The sequence below is a fragment of the Drosophila santomea genome, chromosome 3R (genome assembly GCF_016746245.2).
Source record: "Drosophila santomea strain STO CAGO 1482 chromosome 3R, Prin_Dsan_1.1, whole genome shotgun sequence".
Lineage (NCBI taxonomy): Eukaryota > Metazoa > Arthropoda > Insecta > Diptera > Drosophilidae > Drosophila > Drosophila santomea.
The window spans coordinates 20306560-20323658 of record NC_053019.2 but is presented as its reverse complement, the minus strand read 5'-3'; the positions used below and the strand labels follow the sequence as shown (position 1 = coordinate 20323658).

At 44.6% G+C, this 17099-nt stretch overlaps 1 protein-coding gene across 1 annotated transcript; it reads left to right on the top strand.

Annotated features, from left to right (window-relative positions):
• The first annotated feature begins 8476 nt into the window (after positions 1 to 8476).
• On the top strand, positions 8477 to 11065 carry LOC120453740. Its single transcript, XM_039638572.2, has 2 exons — positions 8477 to 9292; positions 9568 to 11065. Exon 2 carries the CDS (start codon positions 9573 to 9575, stop codon positions 10776 to 10778), a length of 1206 nt encoding a protein of 401 aa, XP_039494506.1. The 5' UTR covers positions 8477 to 9292; positions 9568 to 9572; the 3' UTR covers positions 10779 to 11065.
• Positions 11066 to 17099: the final 6034 nt, after the last annotated feature.

Below are 17099 nucleotides of genomic sequence, written 5' to 3'. Positions count from 1 at the left end.
GCCTTCCTGGTCCAACCATGCCTCCCAGCTAATGGACACACTCGTCTAGGCAGAACAAAGAACAATGCTCAAGGACACGTGCCCGAGGCTCCCATTCCGTCGAAGTGCTCATGAAATGCGCATAAATCAAGGAGGCCAACAGCTCGTCCTGCGGCTTTGGCACTGCCTGCCGTCGACCGGGCTCTTAATGAAAAATGAAGCTGAAATAATCATAAAAAAAGATGGAAGGAAAACAACTTCGGGTGGCAGCCGGCAGAGCGGAAATGTAAATGCCAAGTAAACTGTGACGCTCGTCGCGTCTTATTCTTTTCGCATTTGGCAACTGAAACTTTTCCCTCCAAAAACCCGTATTCCCAGCCCGGGTTTTTTGTCCACACTCGGAGATGGATTTGTCTGTTGCGTTGCTTCATTATGCGCAGTGCCAGCAAAGTTTGCTAGGCTCCCCCTCTCTCCTTGCTCCCTTCCTCCAGCTGCACAGGACTTTTGTTTTGCTTGGCGTGGCCCAAAGTGCTGCGCCTGCGATTATGCAGCAAAAACTTTCGGAGCCGCCATTTTGCATTGCAAAGCGCGGGCAACTCAAATTGGGTTCCTTCTCAGTTATCCCGAAAGACTGACAGAGCAACTGGCTCCACGGCAAAAAAACTCTTGTCTTTCATTCGTTATTATTAGATCAAGGAGGTAATAGATCAAGAGTTTACCTTTTTGTTGCCTTAAGAAGAATGTAATGCACCTTCTTAAACAACTTCTATTTAAAAGATGTAACAATATTCGTATATTAATATTATATACTTCAAAATCGGTAAGAGCCTTTCAACAACCTTTAAATTTTTAAACTTATATTTGAAATAAGAATTGCTAGATGATCAATATCTTTCTTGCTGTGTGTCTGATGAACCGTTGGCTGCCAGCATTTCTGCGCTGCATTTTCCAGCTAAGTTGGCTAATTCTTAAGTTGCTTAAATATGTGCAAACATAGCGCGACAAATGTAATTCGTCTCCTGGCATTGTGTCCTGCCCTCGTGGCTCCTTAACCCCCCCTCCCCGTAATTCCCCCTCAACCACTCATCCACAGCCAACATCACTGCCACTGGGTTGGCAACTTTTCTAGTTGCGGTCCCATCATATTAGAATGCAGCTCCACTCTGTGCTGAACTTTTAGCCACTGCTCCGCAGCTTCTGTGTGTGTTTTCCCCCAGTTTTTCCTTATTCCTTCCCTTGCCCTTCCATCCAGGACCTCCAGTCCTTTTGTATTTTTTGTCTCTATCGGGAGGACTCTGTTTGTTATTGTTGTCGCTCTTGTTGACTGCAGAAGTTATTAAAGCTGCAGCCGCACTTTATTATTGTGAAACAAAACCCGAAACAACAACAGCAGCAAGTAGCTGAGTCGCAAGTTTTGCTCGAGTGTGTGTGTGAGTGTGTGTGTGAGTGTGTGTATCCTGGAAAGCACACATACTCACGCACACAAACTATCGCATTGTTTATCTTTCACATTGTTGACACAACTTTTGCAGGGTATCCTGAAAATGTATATGTATGCGCAGTGCGCACATAGGGAATGTGTGCGTGTGCGTGTGCGTGTGTGTGAGTGGCGAGTGGCCGGGATATCATTTGTATTATGGTAATTTAATATGCATTAGCCAATGTCAGGAACCCGGCCCAAATCGATTATTTTAGCAATTATTATAATTTCCAAACGGCGATGGGCTGGCAAATTAAATTTGTTCCTCCGGCCAGATTTCCATTTCCCCCATGTCCCTGCACATATCTGCATACATACATGTATACATATATGTATGTTTATACGAGTAAGTATGCAAAATGTAGCCACAAGTGACCTAATAATGTCGGGGGGCAACATTTGAAGGCTCCCCGTTCGTTCCGTACCGTTTCGTTTCGTTTTGTCGATGTCAGAATGTCAACCAGCTATTTACATCTCTGTACACATGTTCGTGCCCATATGTGCATTGTGTCTGTAATAGTATTGATTTTTCATTTGACACATGGGTCGCACTTATCACTGCACACACATCTACACCAATATATACACAAACATGTGCTTTTACGGTGTGGTGGTCGGTGCAGGTGTGTTGCTTTTGGACGGACGGCTAAAGTTACATTACCAAAAATCGCATTAAAATTCAACAGGCTAAATTATTGTTGGCACAAAGTCAAAATGTGTGACACTTAATCCAATTTAAAATACATTTTGCATTAGCGCTGGTAGCCAAATGCAAAAGCGGACAGCTTTGGTATCGCTGTTAATTAGGTATGAACTAAGTGGTCAGGGCGGAATTACTGATAATCCTCAGGGGTTTCATCTATCGGGGGCACTAATTAAGTGGTACATCTCAAGTTACGTTTAAGAACAGAGCAATATATGTTAAATGGTACTTTAGAACGCAATTGTCAAACAACTTGATAGGATTCTGCATCGTTGAAGCTTGAAGAAGTGTTCAGTTGGAGTAAAAAGTGACCTTAAACTCAATCGATTTAACTTTGCTGTAACATTTTTATTGAACAAACACATGTTAAGGCCAAATACTTGCCAGTCACTAAATAACAATCTGTGCGGATAAGCTAAATCAAGCGAGTGTCCTCCCCGAGGACACTTCAGCATCTGTCTTCTTTTTGCAAAATATATTAAATGCCATCTCGCGCCATAAATTCATGTGGCTTTTCTGCGGCTAAGCTTGTGGCAAGGATAAACACACACACACACACATACAGAGGCACTCGAAAAATCCCTGGCCGCTTGACAGATTAGGAGCTAGGATATCGATGACAATTGATGGCCGTACATTTTATTCGTCGAACTTTTTCGAATTTGTTTCGATCGGTACAGAGTGAGTCGTAAAAGTGTTTCATAAACTGCAGCTGCCGACCGCCGAGCTCTAAAAAAAGCAAATAACACCGAATGAGGCAAATAAATAAGCTGCGCATGATTGACAATGCAAATTCATTGGGGAAATGTTTGCTGATGTTGTAAATTTTATTTACCCCCCACAGTTCCTGCACCGTACAGCTGACGGTCCTTGGTGAGTGTTTTCTTTGATGGCCTTTTCATTGAGTGCTCAACTAATAAAGTTTCGCATACTCGTATGTGGACAAATATCACGTGCTGGGAATAAAATGAGTTTATGAGCGAATACAAAAAGATGGAATGCCACTAACAAACAGTACAAACATGCAGGGGCGTTGAGGGCAACTAAAAAGTGTTTATGGTTGCCTCTTTTTTATGATACTCGGTTTCCTGGTTAGCAGGCTCAAACTATTATAAATAAATTATCATTTGCCTAAGCCGACACGAAGACACGTTTGATGGGGCCCATTATTTTTGTTAGTCCACCATTTGCCTACCACTTTAACTTGGGGCTTAAATTAAATCAGCATCGCTGGGAAAAACAGCGTGAAAAATGCCCATAAAGTAAGTCGAATGCGGCAAACAAAGGCCGGAACGGAAAGAAAATGAACGAAACAGGGGACATTCATCGACATAAAACTTAAATTTTTAATGCCAGCCCCACTCCCCCACGCCCCTCCCCCTTTTCCAACGCCCTCAATGTGTGTCGTTTCAGGTGCAAGACACATAAAAAATAAATGAGCACAGTACAAGAGTACAAGAAAATCGGCGCGAAAGGAAAGCCAAACAAAAATACAAAGCTGCACGGCGTGGAAAATAAGTGGAAAGCCACCGCGTGCCACAATTGTGCGGGTAAGGGATAAAGTCGGTGGGCGGCAGGCGACACAAAAGGGCGTGGACCGTGCCCCATGCCCCCTGCCACATTGCCACATTTTGTCAACCAGCCGCGTAACTCGCGACAATTTTTTATGGCAAACAAATTTTTGTTTTTGTTTCACGCGGCGCCACAAACAGAAATCGAGTCAAAGGCGAAATCGTAGGGATTCGCGGCGGAAAAGGAAATGAAAAAGTACTTAATATTTCACAAAAGCTGTAGTGAAAGGCAATCTACAGAGTGTAACGAAATCGAGTGGAATATGACAGACTAATGGAAATTGAAAGGCAAATATTTAAGGAATAGCCAGCCAGCAAAGAGAATTCAAATTCAATGGTATTTCCCAAAGGGATTGCGGGATTCCGAGTAAGCCAATGCTCATCAGTGCAGCTTCCATAAATAGTGGCCCGATTTGGTCAGCCCGCCCACATTTTGTGCGGAACACGGAGAGAAATAATCTACTATTACAATAACATTTCGGGGACTTTCTAAAAGTGCTTAAAAATAATCTTTAAATAACATCTATTTATTTAATCTAGATAATTTAATCGTTTATCGTTTATATGAAATAACTTGTAATACTTTTATTTACTTCTTTTAATATTTTATAAAGAATACATATATTCTCGCAGTGCACGTATTATTCGTTGCCAACTGGTAGTGCCTGCATTGCCAGGGCAACTTTGTGGCTACAGCTTCCGAGCACCTCAAGGACCAAGGAATGGTAACCGCAGCTACAGACGCGACCAAACCCAAACCCACGAGCGATCCTTGAACGCCCCCTTTCCTTTCGTGGCTTCCATGCCCGTCCTCGTGCCCCGCACCCCGCCAACGGACCAGGAGGATGTGGCGCCCGCACAAGATGCCACCCCACAAGAGCACCCACAAAAGCTGGCGCGTGAGCCGCGAGAGAAGTCAAAAAATTAAACGCTGTACACAAGATTTGTTGGCTGCGAATGTGGGACCCACGAGGTCTCGACATTAACCTACAGACTCGGGCCACCAGTGCGTATGAGTGATGCGCACAAGGAGGAGACGGCCTGTCTCTGCCAGGCGAAAAATAAATGTTACATGTGAGGCGAATGAACTCCAAATTGATTGGACCTCCAGTGTGAGTGCGAGTGTGAGTGTGTGTGTGTGTGCCTGGAGCGGTACTATAAATATTGAAATAATTAAATTGCATTTTAATAAATTAAATGGCAGAGAGCATAAATATTTGAGCAGGCAAAAGCGCGCCTGCCATACGGATAACCTAATTATGAGAAAACCACTTAAGCTCCTTAATTGCACAAAGGCGACAAGGGACGGCTGTGACACGTGGGTGCTCTCAAATGGCCGTGGTGTGGTGTGGTGTGGTTGGTCGAGGGGTCTGATAGTTTACCGACTTGTTTTTGCTGATTTACGTTAATCTCGACTGCTGAAGGATGAGGTGCGTGAACTTTCCAACTTCCTACAGTAGTGGTCCCAGTTTGAATACTGTCGTATTCTCCGCCGCTTCCCTGGTAGACATGACGAGAAATTTAAGGAGCAAGAAGGAGGAGCAGGAGCAGGAGCTGGAGCAGGAGCAGAAGCAGGAGCTGGGTGCAGACCGATCCCTAATCCCTGGGCCAACCAACTCCCACTATGGGGATGCCGATTCGTATTGTTGACTGCGCCGGAAATTAGGCGCACCGGCAGGAGGAAGTCTGCCCTAATGTACTAAAGTGGAATAACGTGTATGCCATATCTTGAAACATGCGGATGGCAGAAAGCACAGATATATATTCAGATAGAGACACAGCTACAGATACAGAAACAGATACAAATGCAGATACGGATACAGATACAGATACAGATACGGATACACTGATTACGTTGCGAATGCAAATGCCGTTAGACCGACACCGACGAAAACAAAAAGAAATATCAACAAGTCCCATGTGAATTCTACCTGACTTTTCGATTGGCCCGAACTGGAATGGCTTTTCATTCGATACAAACTCCAGACAGTGACATTTATTCAAACTACACGGCTTGCCCTGAATTTTGCATTTCGGAAAAATCCACGTCAGTTACGCTGCGATTTCGCTTATGATAACAATTTGCCCGAGGGCAAAACTTTCGGGCCGCCGCCATGCCAATCATATGAGAGAGAAGGCAATGCCGGCATAATTTTTTCAGCTCGGCGATAAAAACTTTCCCCAGCGAACGAGCGGAAAATAGTGAAATGAAGGGGGGAGGGTGGGGGGTGCGGAAAAGCAAATATGAAGCTCGGAAAAACTGTTTGGCGAAAAAAAGGCGACATATAATTGGAAAACTTTCGGTAAAAGGCGATGGCGACAAGGCAAAGTGTGAAGAAATATTTAAGTTCGTTCAAGTGCCGTGAACTAAATAGAAAAAAAAATATAAGGAAATCACTAAAAAAGCTGGGTAAATGAAAAATGTAGAAAAAACGGGGTCACCTGTGGGTGCGAGGTTAGTCACTTAACTATTTATGGAATTATTGAAACGTCGATTACCTTTCGCCGGCCAATCAATAGCACACAATCGAAAGGGTATCGGGAAAAAAGTAATGCCGTGAAAAGGTTAAAGTACATAAAGTAATGGGTACTGGGTGGGCTGGACACACACAGATTGATAAATATAGCCGAATGCATAATTTAATTGACTTTTATGGGTGCTCCGGCAGCAGTTCCACAATTTACACCATTGTTTGTTTTTGCATATAATTTCAATTGAATTTTAATTGAAATTACGCCGACTCCTGGCTCCACTGAGCCAGACTCAACTGGGCGGCACTGAGCCATTGTTTTCCTAACCGTAGTGCTTTGTTTGCGCGCCCCGGCAATAATTTTGCCAGTGGGTCGTGGATTGTGGGTTGTAGCACGGTGGGTGGTTTTGGTGTTTGGGTGGTGGTTGGTGGTTAGTTGGGTGGTGCGCCCACAATGGCAACCATTTAGCATATTAGAATATGCATTGTTTGCGCCCAACTACAGCACACGCAATGTGCGACCACCCAGGGGCCAGTGTTCACAGGGGACAGGGGTCGAATCCTGTTCAGGACTCCCTAATAGCCGTCACTTTAATTTGCCAGAGAATTAAATAACCTCACTGCCAATAGCTCTATCACTACTTGCATCATATCCTTATTACTCTTTTAATATAAAAATGGTGAACAAGATATGTACTTTCACCGCTCGAAAAAAAACCAAGCTAGACAAGAGTTTATTTAAGAACTTTGCAATAAGAACTTATATATATCAATATATATATATACCTTTATATATATCAACAAATGATTGAAATAATGATACAAACAGCCAATGTTCTATAGGGAATTTGTTCGCCTATGTTGCAGAAAGTTGCAGGATGAGTGAAAATATTCCTGTAATTTAAAGTGCCACACACCCATTGTTCAACATTTGTTTTTTTAAGAGCTCTCCCCAAGCCCAGCAGCCGGTGTAGTTTTACTTTTTCCTGTCCTTTCTGCCTCGTAAGTAAGGAAAACAAATAAATAAATTTCAGCTCTGGCCAGGACACTCACTCACACACACACACACATGTTGCCTTTCATAAATTTGATATGTATGCGAATTCCTTTCGTCTGTGTGGTTGGGGTTTTGTTTTTTGTCAAGCGATTTTCCATTTCCTGGGACACACATGGCTGCCACCAGGCCGCCAGTTTCCATCTACATTTGCAATTATTTTATGCTCCGCATTTGCCATTTCGTCTTTAATTAGATTTCCTGCCCAAACCCCTAGCACAAAATTTGCACTTGCCTTTGATGGTGGGGCTTTCATTAGCCCGGCCTTGCGTGCCGTTTGTCTTGCTGCCCGATAATTCCACTTTGGCGTACAAGGGCTGGCCAAAAGAAACACTTTAAGCCAACTCCAACTGGCTTACATGCATTTGCTCGCTATTGGGCTATTTGGCTATTCAACTCGGTGTCATGCTGCGACATGCACTTCTCGCCACGAAAACATGCAATTTGCAATGGCCATTTGCGCGGCCATCAGTCAGTGCGGCGCTCGAAACTTTAATTGCCCGCACACGTTTTTTTCTGCAGCAAGAAAAGAAAAGAAAACTCGGCGGAAAAGCACTCGCCGCGAATGTGTTTTCGCGCCTTAGTCTTTGCGAAACTCTGACACACGAACTTCGACCTCAGCTCAGACACCGAATGCCACTCTATATGATTGCCTTTCTCCACGACAAGGACGACGACGACCGCCAAGCACGTCCTTTCGCCAGCTCGTAACGAATTCAACTGAATGGCCACGGCCAGGAGCAGCTCGATTTGTTTATCAATCGTCGTGTGTCCTTCGTGTCCTCCAGTCCTCGGCACTAAATGTTCTGAGCGACGAAGAGAGAGAACGCGAGCTTTTTAGTCCAATGAGCGGTGCTGCGAATATCGTAAACTTAAGAGAAAGGACATTGCTGGCGCTCTGCTTCCCACGCTCGGTTAAAAATTAAATTCATGGCATGATACTGCATCCTTTTCAAATTGAAATTCTGGGAATTGTAACAGCATCCTTCTGCCATTTAACTTGCTTTCTTTAAAAGTGGCATTTACACCCACAGTTTTAGTGGAAATTGAAGTTCCGAGTTCAGAGTTGGTTATTTTTAAAATAAAAAAATTCTCTTACAATTTGAGAATGGAATTTCCTACGTTTTTCGATTTTTGTTTAAATGTACATAAATGTATGAGAAAATATTAGATGGGCAAGGCAAAACTGTGGTTGACTTATTAAATATTTCGTGACTATTCAAAGCATTGCCGGAGTTGTCAGGCGCAGTGACTTTCGAAGTACCACTTTTGAATATCAAAATTTTGGAACACCAGCTCCCTTGCCCGAGTACAGTCCTGCCCATTCCTGCAGCTCCAGCGCCACATCGATGATCTAAATTGAACCGAGTACGCCTTTCCCCAAGTAGCAGTGGCCTTATCCCTGTTCCGGATCTCGTCCTAGACAAAACCCAAACCCAAGCTAAAAGACACTCCCACATCAGCTGGCGGTTGGTATGTATGTGTGTGTATGCGGTTCGGTTGGCCAACCGCAAAATTCTTGGCAAACAAAATAAAGAAAACTAACTTGGGCAAAAGCAAGGCAAAGCAAAGCAAAGCAGAGCCAAGCGGCAACGGAAATTGTTAACCTTTGGGGATATCAAACATTTACGATTGCGTGGCAGCGGCAGCGGCAGCGGCAGCAACATTTAAGTTTTTATCAGCACAAAAATAAAGTTTTGGTTTACGGATTGTGTTCCTGTCCGCCGACGCCTCTTTTATCATCCCACACTTTTTGGCCAGAGGCAGCTACAAGTGCCCAGGAGCCGAGGAAGGAGCAAAATTCAGGAGCAGTAGCAGAAGCAGAAGTAGGAGCAGGAGCAGGAGTTGGAGCAGGAGCTGGATCAGGGGCTGAAGGCTCGTCCCTGTTGAATCCGGGGCACGCAGAACTTTTATCCTTTTCAATTTCGTTTTTCTTCGCCGAGTACTTTTGAGGGATTTAAATTTGTGTTTGCTGCCGAGCCAACAGCGAAACAACAGCCGTGGGAGCGGCGGCATCGAGTTGCTGGCGACCAGGTGAGTGCTTCTTGTTGGCCTAATCACGGCTCACCGCTCATGGCTTTGCTAACTTGGCCACAATCAAGTGCAGCACAATGCGATTGGCGCGGCTAATTTGACTTGCGAATTTTGTTGAATTACGCATATGAAAGTTCAACGAAAATAGTTAGGTGTATGAATATGTGAGAGTATAATAAATATAGTTCTTATAATTCTTATATATAGTTCTTAACTCTTAAATTAAAATCAATATTCTTTTTTTCTGGATTTATTAAAATAATCATTTCTTTCAGCCATCATGAAGGAGAAGAAGAAAAGCCGCAGAGATCCAACCACAACACTTGAGCAACCTGAAACATCGGGGGTTGTCAACACGGAGGGTGTCCAGCAGAACGTGGATGTCCAATCCTCCGGGGAAGATGATCACGCTGCACCATTTATCCTGGTAGACTGTGCGCAATATACAGTTCGTTCGGATTTGGAAGCAATCCTTAGCCAAATAGAAAAGGAACGGATGGAAAAGGTTCAGGCAGATATAGAGAATAACTATTTTCCCATGCTGGACGATATGGAACCACCTGCAGAATTAGATATGCCCATTAACCTAAGCTCCCAGGCACTGGCCAAACTGAAAGATGCAGAGAATGAGCGCCGCTTCAAGGAGGATCTGGAGAGTCTTAGGATTGCAGCAGTGGAGGGGGAGCAGCTAGATACTTCCATTAGCCTTAGCAACACCACTAAGCCCCAGTTCAAGTCCCTGTCCGACATGACAATAGAAGACGGCCAGCTATTGCTTCGGACCATGGCAAGTATGGGACAGATGCGCTGCAAGTTGGAGCAGCTCAAAAATGTGCACGAGAAAACTGGGTCATCAGAATCGGCTCCACAGGTAAAAGGCACAACCTTGATTCCCCCGCCAGGCCTGCGTCGGCAGGGCACCTTCGAAATCAAACGTAAAAAGGACCAACAGTTGGGTCATCCTGAGGTTTCCACCAACCCATCAGTTGGCCAAAAGGAAAATGTACCATCAGCTTGCCAGGGAGGAAAATGCGAGAAAGTTGTTTCAGAGGCCGACAAGATTTTCAGCCAGATTGGCGATCTGCTCGTCAGACTGCAACTCCAACACGAGGGCAGCCAAGTCCTGGACAAGGGATCCTCTTACGCCTACATGGTGACCATAAAGCCAGATGGAGGATCCTCCAATTGCTCAGTTTATGCAATTACAAAACTCAAATCCCAGGAAGTGAAGGAGGCGCATGTCGAGAATCTAAAAAGTTCACACACTCCATTGATCAACATTTCATCCCCTGGTGATGGAGTACCAAAGGAGGCTTCTCAGCTGTCCACTAACACACAATATATCGATGGAAGCTCCATTGGGCCGATGCCCCTTCACGAATCGCCAGCCTCCAGGATCAAACCACCTATTTTGCGCAAGATATCCTGTTCCTATCTAAGGGCACCTAACCCAGTCAGATATTGCCATGGCAGGAAGAAAAACTAGGTTGGTTATCGATTACCAATATTTGTTTAGAAGCCATTTAGTTTCTAACAAAAACATAGTTAAAAAATGAGTTAAGAACAGCCTTACATTGGAATGGGGGATTAATGTTGGAACTTGAATGGCTATTTCAGGCCATAATATATCAGTTGCCATAATCTAGAAAACGGTAATAACTCTACTAATGCAGAGAAAAATGATTTAAGGAATTGAAATACTCTGTGATATAAAACAATTATATTTTTATAAATCATTAATTAAAATGTAACCTACATTTTGGTTATTATTAATGGTCTCATGAACTTAATTCCGCTGGGGTCAATTAATAAAATTGCAAGTCTGAAACGCATTTTATAAGATCAATATGCTGTTTTCGATCCCATTTTATTTATATTTTATGATAAGCCCATTGAATTTAACAGCGTGCCACCATATTTGTTTTTTCTTTATTAAGCGCAAATAAACAAGTGGTTTCAATTATTTATTTGCACATTTTAAATTCATCACAAAATGCACAATAATTATGTAGATGTTATCGGCATTCACATTTTCAATTACACAGGTATTTTAATTTATTATGTTGTATGTTGTAATTAAACCGTTTTAATCATATTCAAGCGTAAAGAGTGCTCCAACTTAAGCTCGTGCCGCTCTTTTCTGGAGTGCATCCTGGCATAAAAGTTGCATCTTGGCCACTTTCTGGAGGAGTTGTCTAATTGCATGGCCACGCACTTTCATTGCTCATTTCCGAGTTGGCCTCGAGTGCGTGGTTGCAGCTCATTTTGTTCGGCTTGCACAATTGTGGCCAAAGTGTTTTCAACTTTCTTCTGTCAATGTGCCCGGAGGTCCAATCTGCGAATCTGAAGTCTGTGCCGTCCCTGAAAAGCACCTCTTTCGACTGGATTTGTGGAAATGTTGGCCAAGTGTTCGGCTTGGCTTGTGCCAGTTGGCAGGCGTCCTGCAGCAGGACCTTAAAAACCTGCCTGCCTCCTGTCATTTGTCGTTTCGTTTAGTAGAAATTGCAAGATTGACTGCTGGCCTGCAGGGGGTGAGCATGGTGAAGAGGGTGCTGCAAGTGGGTGGGCACAAAAGTTTTCATTAGTTTTAATTAAATCCCAAACAGCATTTCCATGCTGCACTCTTTCGCTCTCGTGTTGCTCTTTCGAGCCTTTGTCAATGAGTTTTCCCAACAAAACCGAATTAAAAACACATCAAAATTAATGACACTCCGCCCCCGGAGTTGCCCGGCAGCCGGGAGCGTTCAAAAGGAAGTTGCCATGGCCTCCGCTGCCACTCGAAGTGCGGACAGCATTTGTGCAATTTATTTAGCCGGCTTTTTGCGGCGCTTCTGGACGCGCGCATGTTGCTAAATAAATTTCATGATTTACTGCAGCCATACGGGAAGCGCGAACAAGAAAAAAAAAAATTTTTAAAAAAACTGTCAGTTGCCCGTGGCCGGTGGCCACAATGTTTATATAGTTGTCGAGTGGGCGTGGCACATCGACGGGCACGAGAGGCAGAGAGCCATGAGCCATGAGCCATGAGCCGAAGCTACATGAAATTTGCAATTAGATTTGGCGAAAAAGGCAGCCGCAACATCCGCCCGGCGTCCCAGTTCCACTTGCAACCAGCCCAGCAGCCAACTTCGTTGCCGGTTTGGTCTGTAGTCCGGACGAAATATTTAATGCGGAAAGTTTAATCGCAATCGCAATGGCAACAGCAACAGCAACGGCAACGGCAGCTGCAGCGTCGCATTTCCGGCATTTGTTGGTTTTTAGACTGCATTTCCCGCATTCAGATGGCACTTGCAACGCAGGACATGGACATCGCAGCGCCTCATGGTTGACATCATTAAATTTGATGTCCGGCATTTACTGGCCACCGCCTCTTGTCTTTGGGGGCTTTCAGGCATCCAGGCATCCAGGATGACGGGACATCGGAATGCCAGAATGCCAGAATGCGGACGGACGCACTTTCACTGCGGCCAAGCCTTTGAGTGGCCAAGAAATTAAATAAATTTTTGATTAGCCAGTTGGGTCCGGCGGTCCGGTGGAGCCACATGTACATACATATATATGCAGTCCACTGTGCTTTTTAGAGCAGAGATTTCCCTGGGATTTAGGTGCGCTCCGCTCCGAGTGGTGGCTTAATTGTGTGGTGACCGCTTTGAAAGTGGGCTGATTAGCTTGGCAACTGAAGTTGCAGATGGGGTTAGTCGGAGTTAATGGAAACAGAATGAGGTCATAATTAAAGTCTAGTTTCTGGAAAACTGCAACAGGCCAAATTCCATTATGTTGGCAATTAAGGAAGCGCAGCATTGACACTCAAATTTCGTTGAAGTGATAATCGGAACATGTTTTTCGCAGTTCTCGGCATCGCTAATTGGCGCTGAGCTAATTTGCAAAAAACTCCCCCGAGCGTGGGAAATGAAAGCCAAATAAATAGTGCACACAATTAGAATGCACAACAATAATTACATAATAAATTCGCCAACGCAACTGGAATGGCAACTGAAACTGCAGCTGTCTCTTCCGGCGGCAGCTGCCACGAAATGTAAATGGAAATAAGTGGCAGGACACCAGTTCTTCGTCCTGTATCCTTCGCTCTTGTTGCCGACCGCGTTTACAAATGCCTTCGACTAGTTGAGCACTTGATCAGCACAGAAGTCGACTGAGGAAGCGGAAGAGGAGGGAACTGGAGCTGGAGCTGGAGCTTCCTTCATCCATTTTACTCCGCGTGTGGGCGACGGCGAGATTAATAAAATTTATTATCATTGCGATAGTGGCAAAACAAACTGAACAAACGCCCCACACATCCCCCAAAGTATTTATGTGGCTGGTGCTAAAACCAGCTGGGAGAACATATCAAAATGAAGTAAAATTCATTTTACAACATTCAGACTGCGCCGAGCTGAGCTGAGTGAGCACTGAAACTGAAACTGGAGCTCTCGAATGCAAACCGAAATTGCAAATGCTTCTGGGCTGCCATCGAGCTGAGGGCTCAGTGCTGAGAGCTCAGTGCCAGCAGATCCTCCAGTGGGGGAGCAGAAAGGAGGAGGAGGAGGAGCGCCGCAGGAGCAAAACGGAAGTTCGACGCCCAAGTGGCAGTCGCGATAATAGCGCCCTGCCATGTGCGCTAAAGTATTAGCATATACACAGGCGCACACGAACTAGAAGCGAGTGCTGGAAGAAAAACTTTTGACTGCAGCGCCGCTATCAGGAGACACATAAATATGAAAACGCAAGCGGGGCTTGAGAAATGCACTCGCAGAAACCCATGCCGGGGCTATAAACACACCACAAGCATATTTATATTTACTGTAAGCCAAATGAAATGGTTTTACTTATGGCCGAGGGGCAAGTAACTGGTTTGGTTGCACTTGGAAGCAAGTTAGGATTTAAATGGGTCAGATAGGCTGCCAAACTAGGTCTTACACTTGCAATTTTTAGTGAACAGTAAATACAAGAAAGGGGAATCTTATTTAAATATAATGATATATTTTTCTTCTATAGGATGTATACATTTTGAATTGAGAAATATGCAGTTTTATTTATTAAGTGTGCTTTTCCCCTTTTTTATATTTTTTGTTACAGTTTTCTTTTTTTAATTCAGCTCAATAGTGAAGAGACTTCGTGCAGTGCACTTGAAAGGGTAACCAGGCTAGTGGCGACTTCCTAGGCAGATATATGGAGTGTAAAAGTGTCATTGCCACGCCCAGCGGCCATTACCCACCGCCCACAGCACGCCGGCAGTGGAACTGCAACAGAGTGGAATTTGAATATTATTGTCACCCACACACACACACACACAATGCACACCCAAACACCAGAACACACACTCACCCAGCACACCCAGCACCCTGAAAAACCCAGTGGGCCATTGAGCAGGCACGAACACAGGTTTACTTGGACAGACCTCGACCTGGAGACCAGAAAGGAGATAGAAGCAGGAGCAGCACCAGCACCATCATCATCACCATCACCAGGAGCAGCACCAGGACCACAACTGGAACCCAGTATTTAATACTGTTTGTGCAAAATAATAGCTAGGCCCCCCAGAGAGAGAGAGGGAGCTGGAGAGAGAAAGAGAGGGGGCTAGTGTGTGCGACTGAGAGGCGAGAGATGCGCCCCTGGCGGAGCCGTAAATTCAAATTAAGTCGCCCAACTTGCTGACAGTTAAAATCTTGGTAACAAAAATGTGCAGAGGAGCCCACAGGAGAGATCAGCACTGCACTGGGCCACACTGCGTATGAGTGTTTCTCGGCTACTGCTGCCTGCCTCTCTATGTGTGAGTGTGCATATCGACCATCATGTGTGTGTGTGTGTGTGCATGTTAGTTACCAGTTTGCTGAGCATCACACGCAGTTGGTTTTGAATTTATTGCCGCAAAATGCAGCAGCGAAAGGTATTCCCCCAGAAGTGCAGATGGATTAAGTGAGCTTCCCGCATATATATATATATATGCTGTATATATTGTTATAATACTTGAGCATCCCACGCAAAGTGTGGGTGTGATTGCTTTTCATTTTAATTAAATACTACGCCAAGCTCTCGCAAAATGTCAAGGCCTTCGGCTCGTTTTCACCTTGCTCTTCATCAGCCCCGCCTCATTTCCGCCCACCTGCCCAGCAGTGTGGTCAACTTTCATTGCCGCAATTTGGGGTCATCATTGAAATCAATAAACGCTACCAAAGTGGTTCAAAGTGCGATTTTAAGACTTTGGGGGCAGAAGAGAAATGGCCAAGCACTTTCCCGGCCCCAGACTACGAGTATAGTTGAAAGATTTCCCAACGTCCGGCAAAGTTTGTCTGACCAGGTCGGGGAATTGTGGTCAGAATTATGAGAAAGAGGAAGGAAAGGTGCAAAGAAGTGCTTTCATCGCTGCTCTCTGATAGTCTTGTGGCAATTTCGCAGACAATCAAATGAACAAATGTCGGGAAATATGCTGAAAAAATATGACACATTTTGATTAATAAATAAAATATACTTTTACAAAACGAATCTCGTGCTCGAATCTGCTTCCCCAGTAGTGGTAAAGTATTCTAAGTGGCTGAGCTGGTTAAAAAAAAAGCCGGTATATTGCCGTGGGTGTTTGCTCACTGGGGATATCAAGTTGAACGTTTTATTGGACGCTTAAGTTTTACAATCAATTCCAGAGCTTATTGCCCGCTACACCCGAGCGCTTAATAATAAAACTCAATTTCATTTTGCTCCTCTTTGTGCCTCGTCTTACTCAGAGGCTCGGCCGGAAATTTGAAGCCAATTAAAAATGCATTCAACGGCAGCGCCAGGAAATAAGCGGCAAAAGAAAAATGAAAAGACAAATTGACAGGCGGGCGATTGGATGACGTTTGAGGGGAGTTGGGGCGTGGGGGCGTGGCATGACCAGGACACTCGACAGCGAAAGCTCAAGGACAACGAGGGAAGCAAAATTGTACCCCAGCGAGAACCGTCCAAGACATCGAATGGGGTTGATGCATTTTTGATGGAAATAAATATGATTGCTGTGATCCGTGATCTGTGCAATCAGGCAAATGGACCAAATCGAGTATTTTAATCAACGCCAAGGGTCGGACCACAAAAACTATCGCCGGCAAAGGCAAACAAAGGCAAACACTTGACGGGGAGCATTAAAAGGATTGCAGCGCAAACAAAGGCCGGGCGTGGAAAGCTGGGTGGCTTTTAAATCCGAGGCCCCTTCAGGCGGCGGAAGGGGGTGGGGGTGGTGTGAATTTGCCGGAGAAGTGCACAAGAAACGCCACTTTACATGCCAAATCGTAAATATTTTGCCATGAAAACAGCACCGGCGGCTGTCGGCCTGGAGTGGAGTGAAGTCGTTTCATTTCAGCCATTTTTTTTTCCACCTCTTCTTTTTTTTATGCATTTTTTTTTTTTGCCACATAGCCCACCTGTAAAGGTAACTGTCGCCCCAGCCAGTGGCAGTGGCAGTACGCATCGAGTGTGAATGAAGTGCCCTCTTGGGCGCTTTGCGGCGTTTTGCCGGAGTAGGAAATGAAAAACACTGGAATAATACACGGCATGGCAATGCCGCTCCAAATGTGTTTTTTCTCTGTTTTCAGTACACTTCTCTATGACACTTGGTGGCCAGCGCAGGGTGTTTGGTAGCTGGAGATGATGCTTGTCGAGCAGGTTGCCTAATGGCAAACGTTGCAGTACTCAAATCCATTACTGGACTGCTTAATACCCAGTAATCCTATCATGCCTCGGAAATAAAAATTAAAAATCATTCCTATAGACTGTGTTCTACACATCTTAGTTCAGTTAGGTTCTCTATTTTGATATAAATTCTTGAGCTGGTATACCT